A 14,890-nucleotide genomic window follows, 5' to 3' on the forward strand; every position below is an offset into this window, starting at 1 on the left:
CTAACCCCATCATTACCATTCATATCCCTGGAGATTACAATCGTCAAGTACAAATGTCATACAACTCTCAAAGTATAGGAATATATTAAATCATACCATGCAATTCCAACGATGTTCCAATCACAATTCTAAGTCAAAAGTCACATATTCTCTAAAGAGTTCACACGGTTCACCGCCCACATTCCAGCCGTATATAGTCACAACTGTCAACTAACGAGATCTCACTACCGTTGGAAATAATCATGGTCAAACCATACCAATTTACTCTAAGAAAATACTAGCCACGATATTCCCAAAACATCGTCCGACACTTCCACTGATCTTGAAGTCAGTAGTACAATTATTATCTAATCTAAGGTCAAGTCAAAGTCTGTCTCTATCTCCTCAAGAGACCAAATAAGGAAAGCCTCCCCCAATAAATTTTTAAGGACCATACACAAGGTGATGTTAAACCAAAGTAGGAAGATAGTTCTACTTGACAACCCTACAGGTTCCACACAACAAGTCCAAGCATATAATATCACTACTAGGTCAGTCACCTACTGTTTCAGTCACAGTCTGTAAACCTACAGACTACATATCATACGGCCACAAACTAAGGTACAAGTCTCGGGTCAAGAAATAAGGGAACTACTACCTAAACAGTCCCCACTGGTCACTACGTGTGTCCAACCAGTCAACGGTCTATGGTAAAGAGAAAGACTTCTTACAAGTCTTAATTTAATACAACCAAAGTACGCATAACAATATCAGATCAACTCCGGACTAACAGGCCAATCAAAATCAGTCATACTAACTAATACCTAAAGCATGGTACTTAACAAATCTAACATGTTGCATACAATAAAAGTAGCAAATCCAAACTAGCATGTAAACACGCTACAGTAACTAAGCCACTATGTACTAGCTAAAAAGGAAAATTTTATAAGGCCATTTAACCGTTTCCACTACCACATCAAACAACATTTATGAAGCATACATATCCACAAATGACGACTTACAATATGCACTAACAAATTACAAAATGTAATAAAACACGTACCGGCATTTAAGTCATCTTATGTATCACAAGCCTCCGTCAACATCTAACATGCTCCAACTATATCATCTGTGGGGTTTCTCCTCTCCTGTCCAACAACAAGAGCAGTAGATCACCCGGCTGATAAAGTCTGTGCCCCGGACCCCACCCCAGAACTCAATCTCTGATTTGCCGAACACTGTAACGCTTTGTATCCCATAAGTTGATAAATCCTCTATATATATATATATATATATATATATATATATATATATATATATATATATATATTATCTCTGCAAGAATCCAACTTCGCCTCTTGATTTATCATACCACATCCCACATTTAACATCGCAAGAAGGAATCATACCCCGAAGTAGAACAACCTGTACCTGTCACTCCTCATCTTTTACAAAGAACCCATATCATTTCATCTTTATCCTTCTACTTGATTAAATCCAATAAACTTCCTAATTCACTGATCAATTTAACCTGGAATACCTAATAGGTCGAGTACACCAACTCAGTCCAACAGAATCTTTTTCTTTATTATTATCATTATTTTATTACTTTTACTACTGACGACGAATGCTTCTGTATCAGATAATAGTACGGTTGTCGAACTGTTGTCGAGGTTGTATCATCGGTGACTAAAATATTATCCATCGCGGTTACATCTAAGCAGAAACTGAACATCCACCTGACACTGACTAGACCGTCTGATCTGAAGTATAATATCTAAGTCCACTTGTACTTACTGCTCTAACATATATTACCTGCCCTGAATCTTCAATAACTGTCCTTACAACCTTGACATCTGTCTCCGAGGTTCTTCACCTGATATAAATCTGTACTCTGCAGCTCTAACTGTTCTAGGGGCGTTGGGGTCACAGCGTTACCGTCACTATCAATCATACCTGTACTGCACATCATCTTACACCAAAGCTTAGTATAAACTCGGTTAGTACTAACAACTAACACACAACCGGTCCTCATACTCAATTAACCCATCCCCAGCATGTTATGTTTGACATGACTCTACTAAGTTTGGGAACATGACATTTAGACCACAATGTACATGCAGCCAAACTAAGCTCTGATACCAACTTGTGACACCGCTGATTTTTTTTTTTAAATACGTGGCGGAAGCATAATATTAATTTAATACGATTTCCACATTAACTATTGTTAATACAACCTGTGTCACGTGTCATTACAAAATACTTGTTTATACGGAGAAGACATATTTACAAAAAGATTATTGTTTTCATAAAGCAAGACAACATCAGAATTGACTCCTGTCAAACATAACATCTTCATGCCCGTCTTCTCCCCCAAAAGCATAATCTACAAAAGCTAATAACCTGCAGGGAGGAGATGGAGGGGAATTAACACGAAGCTAAGTGAGTACGACTAACTACAGGCCATAGCATACATAAGTGTTATACTAATCATGTCACATAGTCTAACACACAAACATCACCCAGTAGTGCAGTCTACAGAGACTCCGGCGGTTCGGCCAAACCATTAACCTCCAGTTGATCGGGCTGGGGTTTACCGGAAGTTCCTCCTACATACCATGCTGCATAAATCATCCACACGTGACGTACGCGTCATTCAAACATATACTACACGGATGCAAATAGGCTACCACATGAGGAACCCAACCCGCAGGTTGATCTCTCCTATCGAATTAGGCTACCACAAGATAGGGACTCACTGGGCTTCAGCAGACAAGCATCAACTAACATGCAGTCATCACAAGGTACTAACTAATCACAACAATAAGTATATCTAACAAGCATGGCAATCATAATATAACATGCTACAATATACTATATTCTCCAGTTAGTCCCACTCACCAAATACCAGCAAACGAGAAGGTATTCAGCTATCTAATCACTGAACCTTCTCTTTCTCCTTTTCTCCTGAGAAAACATATACACAAGTTAGTTTCTGTCCGTTAACACCAAATAACACAATATAAAAATTTTTGTCAGAAAAACTGTCCGCTAAAATTTTTCTCCTTAAATCATCAAAATACAAACGGGCAGCATAACAGCTAAAAATCAACACCTAGGTAAAATATTCCGTCCTGGACACTCAGTCGGTCGACTGACACTGACAGTCGGTCGACTGTCTACACAATCGGTCGACTGACCTTCTCAGTCGGTCGACTCACTTGGTATTACATCAATCGGCCGAATGTAAATCTCAGTCGGTCGGTTGTCTTCGTTAATCGGCCGGTTCAACCCTCAGTCGGTCGACTATCGACCGACAGTCGGCCAACTGTGTTCATCTTCATCAGAAACTGAACAAAGGCTACGGAATTCAAGCTAAAATCACCAAAACTCGATCTAGAGCTCGTTTTCGACATCAAAACTTACCACAACTCAATTACTACATGTTATAGACTATAAACCCACAAAGTTTTGACCATAACAACATCAAATCCATGGATTTTGACACAAAATCAAGCTTTTTACAAAACTCACACAAAACTGTGAATTTAACCATGAATTGAACACAAAAACACATGTTTCTTACCTTGTTAGAATCAGTAGACAACAAGGAACAAGATTCCAAAATCAATTTGAGCTCAAGAACTTGATTTGAAGATTAGGGTTTGATAGGATGGAGAGGTGAGTGAACGGGTGGGTTTGGGGAATTTTCTAGAAAATGGAAGAATAACCCTCCCACCAAACACTTATGAGTCTTAAAACTCATACATCACAACACATGGGTATTTATCAGTTATCTGATATCTTTCGTACATCATTTGGCATCCCAAACGAAGTCCAAATTAAATAAACAAACCTGTTCTGTGACCCTTGTCACAAACTGGTCCTAACCACGTCATCAAATAACAATAAATGTTAATTAAAATAAAAACATATAAAACCACACAACGGCAAAATAGACCATTTCAACTAGGCCCGATTCAAGGATGTTACATCTAGGGATTTGAACATAGATTGTAATCGTTAATATTCATATGATGTTCTAGGATTTTGAATGATACAAATACTTTTCTGGGTTCTATGAATGGAAATGATGTTCTAGCACAGTTTTAAAGTCAAAGTATAGCTTCGAAAGATGTAGGAATCTAAGAATAATGTATTTTGTTAAATCTTGACTTGGATTTTGATTTGTCAAAATCAAAATATGTAATCAAATTTGGATGAGGATGGTTGTTTTGATTTTTATAAAAGAATATATATTGTTGTGAAAGTAGTGAGTATAGTTGATGATTTGTTGAATCAGAATCGAAGAATGTAACATATTAATTGTGAATTTATATATCTCTCAGGTATTACCTACCGTTAAAATATTCTCACCATTAACAGTTTGTACCAAAGAATTTTCTTAACTACAATCTTTATGAAAATATATCTACATATATATTTTCTTTAGATGTAATCATGGATTTAATGAGTTAACATAATATTAATCTCATCTGGTTTTTGACTTGGACTAGAATATATAATCTCTAAAACTTTTAGAAACTACATATTCTCTGCAGAATATTTCTTCGATGAAATTATGAATCAATACTTCATGGTTTGTTGTTGTTGGTATTCCTTGGTATCTACAGGGCGTATGACACTGGTGTTCGTGGGACGGATTGTAAAGTTGAGGTTTACGACGCGGTTGTGGTTGGTGGTGGTAATGGTACTGTTGGTGTTGGTGATGCTGCTGATGTTCGTGATATTGGTGCTGCTAGTGGTGATGGTGCTGATATTGGTGGTGCTTGTGGTGCTTGTGATGCTTGTAAGTTGTGCATCATATTCTCTAAAACCACCACTCTAGCACGAAGCTCGTTAACTTCTTCTATTACACCGGAATGATCATTGGTTCGGAAGAGCGGACGAATAAGATCTAGAATTGTAGATAATATATAATCGTGATGAGATACTCTGGAAATGAGAGAGAAAATGGTGTCTCGAATAGGTTCGCCGGTAAGTGCTTCAGGTTCTTCGCCAAGAGGGCAATGTGGTAGATGGAAGGGATCACCTTCTTCTTGTCTCCAATGATTAAGTAAGCTACGAACCCATCCCCAATTCATCCAGAATAGATGATGGCTAATTGGTTGCTCCATTCCTGTCACACTGCTTTCAGAGCTCGAGGAGATCGAGGAATCAAGTGAGAAATCCATATTATATGATCGGATAAAGGGTTTTCGATATGAGATGGGTGTTTAAATACTGAATGATATCTTCGTCTCCTTGAATACGTATATATAGCAAAAAGATTCCGTAATTTACGGATGAAATTTAGGAAATGTGTCAGATAAAGTCTGCTGAGATAAATATGATAAGATATGATTTGTCTATACTTCCATTTATGCAATAATTGCATTAAGACGTGTATAGATTAAAGAATAATAAACATGTAATATCCGACAAGAAAGGATAAGTAAAACTCGGTAAAAACAGATACGGTCATAGTCCAGACTCACTAATGCATCATAACAATTATCAGTTAAACACACTAATGCAAATTCTGGTTCCCTATGACCTCAAGCTCTGATGCCAACTGTGACGATCCGTCTAAATCCACTTGGACGAATACATCATTCATTGATTTCATAGTGAGGTTTCGACCTCTATATGATACGTTTTGTAAACATTACATTCTTTTGAAAAGGCACACCATAAATGAATATATATAAATCCAAGGTTTTCGACGTCTGATGATTTCTACTTATAGACAATCACCGTACATAATAGTTTACAATACTTTATTTGTTGACAATGCAGTCAAAATAAGATACATGGTGATGATTTTGTGAATGCAAAGTTTTCTTGAATAAAGCATGTATGACTCCATGCACATAGCTGGTATAACGTATAAGCAAACAGCGGAAGACTTCTAGAAACCTGAGAAAAACATGCTTAAAAGTGTCAACACAAAGGTTGGTGAGTTCATAGTTTAGTGTTGCGCATAATCTGTATATAAAGGTGGATCACAAGATTTCAGTTGTTTCATCCAGAAACATTTATCAGAATATTCTACGAAATTGAGCACCTTGGTAACTAAACTTAACGTATATATAATTTATACCCTTTGTATAATCATCTTAATAATACACGTAAACCAACGTGTAAGCTTCTCAAATAGCATACGTCCGTTAAAAGGCTAGTGCTCTAGCTCGGACGGGGATATCAAGCCCTATGGATCCATAAACTACCACTCGCGCCCACTAGTTCTTATAACCGGTAGTTACTAGTTACCAAAGCTAAGGGATTTTCGGTTCAAACTCGGTGTAGAATTTAGTATGTACTTGTATCCATTGCGTTTAAAATAAAGTGCATGTATTCTCAGCCCAAAAATATAGATTGCAAAAGCAATTAAAAAGGGAGCAAATGAAACTCACCTTAGCAGCACATAAGGTCATTCACCGAAATGTGACCGAAACTCGGAATGCAAAATAACCGTAGATCTCAACCTAGAGAACATATGTTGGTCAATACATGTCTAACAAGCTAAGTCGGGTCATAGTGTATCACAATCCTAATGCTCGAGATCGACATGTGAAAGTTAACAAAAGTCATTTCAAAAGTCAACCTGACTCAATATGATCTTTAAATCTATACATGTTTATTATATTAACATAGTATAAGTCTTGACAGTTGAACGAATTTATAGTTTATCAAACTCAAAACATTATTTGTTTCAAGAGTTATATTGTATTTGAATGATCATGGCAATTGGATATATTTTAACATTTCATATAGTTTCCCAATACTTGTAAAACTAGATTTAGTATTTATAAAGCTTTAAAACATGATAAGACAGTCAACTTTGACAATTGGTCAACAAAACGAGACGTGCCTTATATAGAAATTCATTTACTCGATTAGTAATATATAAAAATTTTATTTATCAATCTCTTAGACAAGTTGTTTAAATATTAATTTACAGTTTCAAACATAATTTCAATTAACGTTAACCATGATTCAGTTGACCATATCTTTTATTCTGTTCCTCGAAAACACACGATTTCTAAATGAAAAGTTAATAATTTTTCGCCAGCTTTCCAAAAACATGCATATCATATACTTTATATCAGTAGCATATGTATCAAATTCGTAAATCATCATAAACTATCTTTCGATAAAATTAAAGCATACAAGCATGCTTAAACATATATACTCGAGCACTAGACATGGATAAACTATTAATATATAAAAATTAAATTACGAGTACTCACGAATCAATATTGAGATTCAATATTGCAGGAAAGGTACGTAGACGCAACGGAGATGATAAACACTAAATTGACCTCACGAGCATACCCATGAACCATACCCATCACCTCCATAGCTATAACCCATAATTTCCTTAGCCCTATCCTACTCGAAAAATCTATTTTTAAATTACTCCATCAACACTCCGTCGTAGTATTTTATGTATAAATATTAATATTATCGCTCCTAATATTACCTGCAGATGTGTTACTTTATTCCTGGGATTGTGGTCGCGATGTTTGTGTTGACTTGACAGGGTCTTCTCCTTTGACACAATCTGGGCTTTCTGACTTTGTCCCTAGACGTGCTGTGATTGATGCGGCTCGTCGAAAGCGGGTCAAGTACGAATCTAGTTGTCTGGCGATTGGTTATGGTTTCATTCCTTTCTCATTTTCTTCCCTTGGGGAATTAGAGAAGGATGCTGTTTCTTTGCTAAAGCGGGTTCAGAAGAGTTCGATGGCGCAAGATATTGGTGCCGGTGCTGCTGCTCATATTTTTACTAGGATATGTTTTGCTATTGCTAGAGGTGTGGGGGCCCAGATTGTCTCTAGGCTTCCCACTAATTTTTTGTAAGTTTTAAAACTTTTAAGTTTATAATAATAATAATAATAATAATAATAATAATAATAATATATATATTTGTGTGTGTAAAGAGATAGAGATAGATAGATCAACTGGACCAACTTCGTACGTTTTATACTATCTAACCAATCCAACCATCCCATGCGATCTCATGGGATGTGTATGGTTCATACATGCGATCGCATGATTAGATAACACAGCTGGTATCCACTTACTTTCATTGCCGACACCCATTTCATATGTAATACATAGATTTTTATATTATTTAATATATAATATATTTAATCTTTAGAATTAATTAAATATTATATTATATTTACATGCATAGTAAAAATGTAATTTTTGTTCAAATGACTCGTACGTTGTCACTCGACTCATGTACCACTTTCGGTTTTTCGAGCGCACTTTCGTACGTTTAGAAAACTGGTACTTTACGTTTCGTGTAATGTACCTTTACCAATAACAAGACTCAAATCAATGAAAAATTATCCCACTCAAAGTTTAACTTATTAATTTGAGTGTTTTGGTCATTTGCTTCTATAAATCGACGTCTCATTATTTACCAATATATATTATAATAATACTATTTTAAATCCAAACGTTTTATGACTAAATTATCATTATATTTTATCACATTATAAAATATATATATATTTATATATATTTTTATTCATGCCTAATACTTGTTCGTGAATCGTCGGTCAAAATCATATAAATTTTAAATGTAAATTTGGTCAGAAATTTCCGGGTCATCACAACATCAAACCTCATTGGACTGAACTTCGACATCGTATCCGTATCTTATGAACAACACTTTCTATGATTTTTCCCACGTTTCAACTGGCCGACAGATGTAGTGGAGAGTCAGGATCCGTTAAATTGAAAAATTCAGCAACCAAGTCCACTACAAATTCTTGACACCACTTACTCTGAATTCTAAAAATATTGTCTAACCAGATACCCTATACGATCAATAGAAGTAGTTTCAGATGTGGAAGCTCAGACTAAGCCGCGACCACAGAGGATACTCCGACCTTCTATAACCGAGATCCCCCGCCAAACCTGACACTCTGATACCAGTTGTTAGGAAATTACGGCCTCACTAATTCCCACCACCCATCCCAACAATAACAGTAAAGAAATAAGAACAATATACAATACAAGAATTTAACGTGAAAACTCTAAAACAGGAAAAAATCACGGGCCTCTAAAGAGAGAAATACACTTAATCACAAATTGTTACAATGACATAGACGAGTCTCTTAAGTCAACTACACACTCCAAAGAATGTAACTAATACAACCCTCAAACAATGGTAAGAAAGAAAGAAATAATCAAATACTTAAACTGTATTGATTGGTGCCATTTTGAAAGTGAGACTTAGCTCTCCTTTTATAACCAAGCAAGCCCCCTCTAACATCTTCCTTCCACATATGTTGGACAAACTCAATTTAACTAAAAGAGTTTGAACCTTTTTCTTTCATCCATTAATATTGGACACACAACTATATCAATTTTTATATCAAAAAATAAACCGACATTAGACACATACTAACCAAAGTTTTTTATTCAATGGCATAATCATTCATGCGATGATAGTTTAGTGGTACGAAACATGCAGTATAAATGTAAAGTTTAAGAGCTTAATTTTCATTGAGATGTCCTTTCTAACAATAAATTACACAATTTATCTTTTTCATACGACCGTGAAACTAGTTGGTAAGATGCCACTAGATTGCCAATCTTAATCATAATTGATTACTTCAACAAAAGAAATGAGTATATAAGTTTAGTGGTACGAAACATGCAGTATAAATGTAAAGTTTAAGAGCTTAATTTTCATTGAGATGTCCTTTCTAACAATAAATTACACAATTTATCTTTTTCATACTAACCGTGAAACTAGTTGGTAAGATGCCACTAGATTGCCAATCTTAATCTTAATTGATTACTTCAACAAAAGAAATGAGTATATAAGTTTGAATATCATATTCAATCTTGTATTTTGTATTTTGTAATTTGGTAAATTGAATTCAAATATAAACTAACATCACAATATCCATTTATACAACCGAAATTATTCCCATACATTTAACTAATGTGGTCACACGTTTATAGATAGTTGTGATGATATATATTCATTCTATTTTTTTTAAATAAAATTCCTCAAAATTATGTATATAATGGTTTGTACAATAAAAGCTCATAAGACTAGTTGTAGTGATCAATAGCGTGGGTTGGTAGTGTGGGTTGTTTTTTGCATTTTTTTATGACTAGGACGTGTGAGTTTTTTGTATGGAGTAGTGGTGATGTTAGTTTTTGGTGTGTTTTGTTAGTGAAATGCTGATGTGGCATTTTAATTTTATTTTTTTGTATTTCATTAATTTGTTTTATTTTAAGTGAAAAAATGTAACATAATTTGAATAATTAAAAAGACATCTTCAATTAAAAATTAAAAAATACATAATTAATTTCTTTAAATAAAATTACATAAATTAAATTCATAAAATAAAGGCGAAAAAACATAAACTAGTCGATATTCGGAATGTTGTCAATGTTCAAGTCATGTTTCAACTTGCCACAAATCATCTTTTTTAGATTTTGAAGACGTATCACGTGTTCTGGGCCTTCAAATTGAGCAGATGATTTCTCCAACAAATCAAATTGTGTAAATGCGGTTTGCATACAACCCCAAGGGGTGACTTGGTGGTAAGATGCTTGGAAAGTTCCAAAGGGACCCAGGTTCAATCCCCACCTGCTACACTTTGGGGGGCTTGCCTTTCAAAAAAAAAAAATGCGGTTTGCATACTAACATATTCATTGAATTTATCAATCGCACAATCCGTTGTTGGGTTGGTTGTTTTTGCGATTCTTGATCTTGCGATTGCGTTTGTTGAGGTACCATCGGTTGCAATTGCGTTTGTTGTTGTTGTTGTTGGATAAATCGTTGTTGAAACATTTGTTGATTTTGCTGTTGTTTTTGTTGTTGAAAATACGCCCACTGTTGTTGTTCAATTGTTATCGGATAACCTTGATTGAACCCGAACAAATTTCTAGTTATGTTGGTATATTGTTGAGAACTCGGTGTTTGGAGTGGTTGAGATGATAATCCAGGAGTATTTGGCCTACCGAATACCAATAGATTTGAAAACGGGGCGGTTTGGTTAAGTGGTGTTTCGAAATTTTCATTGTCGTTTTGTGAATTGTATGGGGTGTTTTGGTTAGACATTTTTTTGAATTGGGAAGTAAAATGGAAGAAATATGATTGAAATGGAGTATAAAATGGAAGGTTTGTGGTATAAAATGAAAGTAAAAAAGAATATATACATAGGAAAAATAATTAATTTTTGTTGTTTTATTTAAAAATCCCAACGATCATCCCCCCAATTCAACCGGTCAACCCCCCCCCCCCCCCCCCCCCCCAATTCAAATGGTCACGTTTATAGATAGTTGTGATGATATATATTCATTCTATTTTTTTTAAATAAAATTCCTCAAAATTATGTATATAATGGTTTGTACAATAAAAGCTCATAAGACTAGTTGTAGTGATCAATAGCGTGGGTTGGTAGTGTGGGTTGTTTTTTGCACTTTTTATGACTAGGACGTGTGAGTTTTTTGTATGGAGTAGTGGTGATGTTGTTTGACGAAGCGTGGCAAGCCACCCCGTTGGTTGGCAACCGACACCCTCTTTTTTTTTTGGATCCAACGCTGCGATACGGCTTTGAGGAGCGTGGGATGTGTGCCAGATCAGATCCCGCGGGCGTTTGTTGCTTCCGAAACAACTCGTCTAACACGGTTTGTATCGCACTCGAAAAATGCCGTTGGAATCCCATGTGGCATGCAAGCCACACTCAAAACCCAAGTATTGGGGCGTGGGATTCATGAATTTTGGAGGTGTCGGTTGGGATGTAACGGAGATAGCAACGTCCGTTGTTTTGATTTTATTAATTTTTTTATTATTTTAAAAATATTATTATTATCCATTTTAATATTACTCAATTATATTTTAACATCTCATCACAATACTTTTAACTCACATCAAAAACCAACACCACCATAACTCCACACAAAAAAACCCACACATCCTAGTCATAAAAAAATGTAAAAAACAACGCACACCATCAACCAACGCCCCCTGCCATTACAACTAGTCTAATGGACAATATATTTATAACACTTCACTTTACAAAAGACAAAACCGAACCAATACAATGCATGTATGTTTAATAAAATAAAATGGAGTGCAACTGTGTAACAACCAATCATCACAAGTTGGCATATTGCAAAAATTGTAGCACGTAGCAGTTTCGTGTATCTGTTGGCTTGCTAGCCAAACCCGTGTACTCGCCACCCCTTGTTTTTATTTTGTATCATAAATATATAAAAACACAACCTCAATTAACACATCTAACGATAAGGAAAAAATAGATCAACAGCAAAAATGTGTCGTGGATTTCAACAAACCGAGAGAGATCGCCTCTTAAAAATTAAAGCTTTTTATCTCTTGATATCCATTTCCAAGACCCGAAAACACTTATTACCCGATTCACTCACTTTACATTACCTCCCACGTATCAACGGCAGCCCATTGGAGATTAACGGGTCGGTTATCCGACCCGACTCGCCGGGGTTCATGACCCTTTACCGGGTTGTCTCGGATGAGTGTGACGGGTCGGTTATGTACGGGTGTAGGGAAAAAGTGAGGGTCAGTGAAGGTGTGAGGTTTGAAGTGTATTTAAAAGAAGAAAAGGTGGTAAAAGGTTATTTTAGGAAAGATGAGGGGGGTGAATGGAAAATGGAGTGTAAGTGTGGATTACAAGGGGAGATGGTGGTTAAGGTTAAGGAGGTGGAGGTTAGTGTGGCGGCGGAGGGTGACGTGGATGGTGACGTGGAGGTGATGAAGGAAAAGGTGGTTATGGTGGTTAAGAGGAGGTGTTTTGAGGGGCTGGAGGAAATAGTTGAGGAAATTAGTGAAGGGGATGAGTGTGGTGGTTGCTATTGTGATTGTGTTTGCGGTGGAGGTGGTGACGTGGAGGTGGATCAGGATTGTGGTGATGACGTGGAAGGGGTGAGGTGGGCAGTGGATGTAGGAATATGGGTGATGTGTTTAGGTGTTGGTGTTGGATACTTGGTTTCAAAAGCTTCATCAAAAAGTTTAAGGAGAAGATTATTGTAACCTTTTAACTTTTTGTTATTTAGGTATTACTCGTATAATTGTGTATATATGTGCGAATATATATAAGTAATACGAATCGTCGAATTGTAAATCTTTATAAATTTCAATACTATACTATTATTGCAAGCGATTTGGTATTATCTATATAGTCATATGAAGCTCTAAAATGACGATTTCATCATTAAGCTACATATCATTAATGATCAACGAATATAAACGAAGTTGAATGAGAGAATGCAACCATAACTGACTCGACATAGTACACGAGTTACAAACGATTTACTCGACATTACACAAACATTATAAAGCTAAAAAATTGTTGCAAATCTAGAATGTACCTAATAACTCGAATATTATCGAGATCGATTCCCCTTTTGTCTAGCTCAACCCGAACCGGAAGACTGTCTTTCATTACCCATCACATGAATACCTCGACTTTTTTTGGCACCAAGGAGTTTCTCATCCTGCTGTTAACAGAAGCATAATTCGCCAATAAGATATCGTCTAATAACGAAGTTAGCCTTTTGACCGTAAACAGACCATTGTTGTAGAGACTCCATTTCCACGATTCACATTTGTTGGAGTTGACCTTAAACAAAGAAACCAAGCTGCAAAATTGCTCCAATTCGCTGTGAGTTCTTCCCGTAGGTGACCTGAACCATTCCCAAATCCAATCGATGCCTTCATTTAAATGCCGCAACATGTCCTTAATTGTAGCCTGCTTGTTTGTCTATAATCTGACATCCTCGAAAACTTTTCTCTAAGACGACCATCGTTAATCCAATGGTCATCCCAGAAAGAAGTATTCGCCCCATCTCCCACCACCTTAGAATAAGACTTTGAAAACTGAATTCCGATTTGATCAATCTCGAAACTTGCATAAACAATGTTAGACCAAGGGCTCGAAGATGAATTTCGGCCTAAACCTCCATTCACTCAAGACCCCCATTAGATCCGTAAATGCTTCGAATAGCTTTATTCCTGATAATGCTAAAAACGAACATATATTTCATAGCATTATCCCTCAAGAAAGACAAGCTTTTAGTTGCAATTGTTCTATTTACAAGTGATATTCGTTTAAATAATAAAAGGTGAAGACAAAAGACAGATTCGACGAATTGAAGACGCAAACGACCAAAAGGCTCAAAAGTACAAAGTACAATCAAAGTGGTTCAATTTATTGATGAGAAACGTCTAAAAATTACAAGAGTACGAGCTGCAAAACGCAAAGTACAAGATATTAAATAGTACGAAAGGACGTTCGAAAATCCGGAACCGGGACCTGAGCCAACTCTCAACGCGCGACGCAACGGACCAAAAATTACAAGTCAACGGAGTACAAGAATATAATATAATATATAATTAATTATATATAATTAATTATATTATATTATAAATATTATAAAAATCTAGCAGCCCACGTTTTGAAATCTTTGTGAGCTGGAAAAGCAGTCCATGCGACCACATGGCCTCGAAGTGCAAAAACCATGCGGTCGCATGGTGCACTGTAGCAAGAGACATCCTATAAATTTCGCGTGTTTTGGCCGAATTTAACACATCTTTTTCTATCCTCTCTATCTCTCACGTAATATATATATATATATATATATATATATATATATATATATATATATATATATATATATATATATATATATATATATATATATATATATATATATATATACTTTTAATTTTAATTTAAGATTAATAATAATAAGGGTATGTTAGCGAATGTTGTAAGTGTGTAAGTCGAAATTCTGTCCGTGTAACGCTACGCTATTATTAATCATTGTAAGTTATGTTCAACCTTTTTAAATTAATGTCTCGTAGCTAAGTTATTATTATGCTTATTTAAAT

General features: G+C 35.5%; 1 protein-coding gene across 1 annotated transcript; it reads left to right on the forward strand.

The window, feature by feature from the left end:
- Nucleotides 1-12,295: 12,295 nt before the first annotated feature.
- LOC139850103 (uncharacterized) lies at nt 12,296-13,030 on the forward strand. The gene has a single exon (XM_071839693.1). The coding sequence runs from the start codon at nt 12,296-12,298 to the stop codon at nt 13,028-13,030; it is 735 nt and encodes a 244-aa protein (XP_071695794.1).
- The last annotated feature ends 1,860 nt before the right edge of the window (nt 13,031-14,890 follow it).

The sequence above is a fragment of the Rutidosis leptorrhynchoides genome, chromosome 5, assembly GCF_046630445.1.
Source record: "Rutidosis leptorrhynchoides isolate AG116_Rl617_1_P2 chromosome 5, CSIRO_AGI_Rlap_v1, whole genome shotgun sequence".
In the NCBI taxonomy this organism is placed as follows: domain Eukaryota; kingdom Viridiplantae; phylum Streptophyta; class Magnoliopsida; order Asterales; family Asteraceae; genus Rutidosis; species Rutidosis leptorrhynchoides.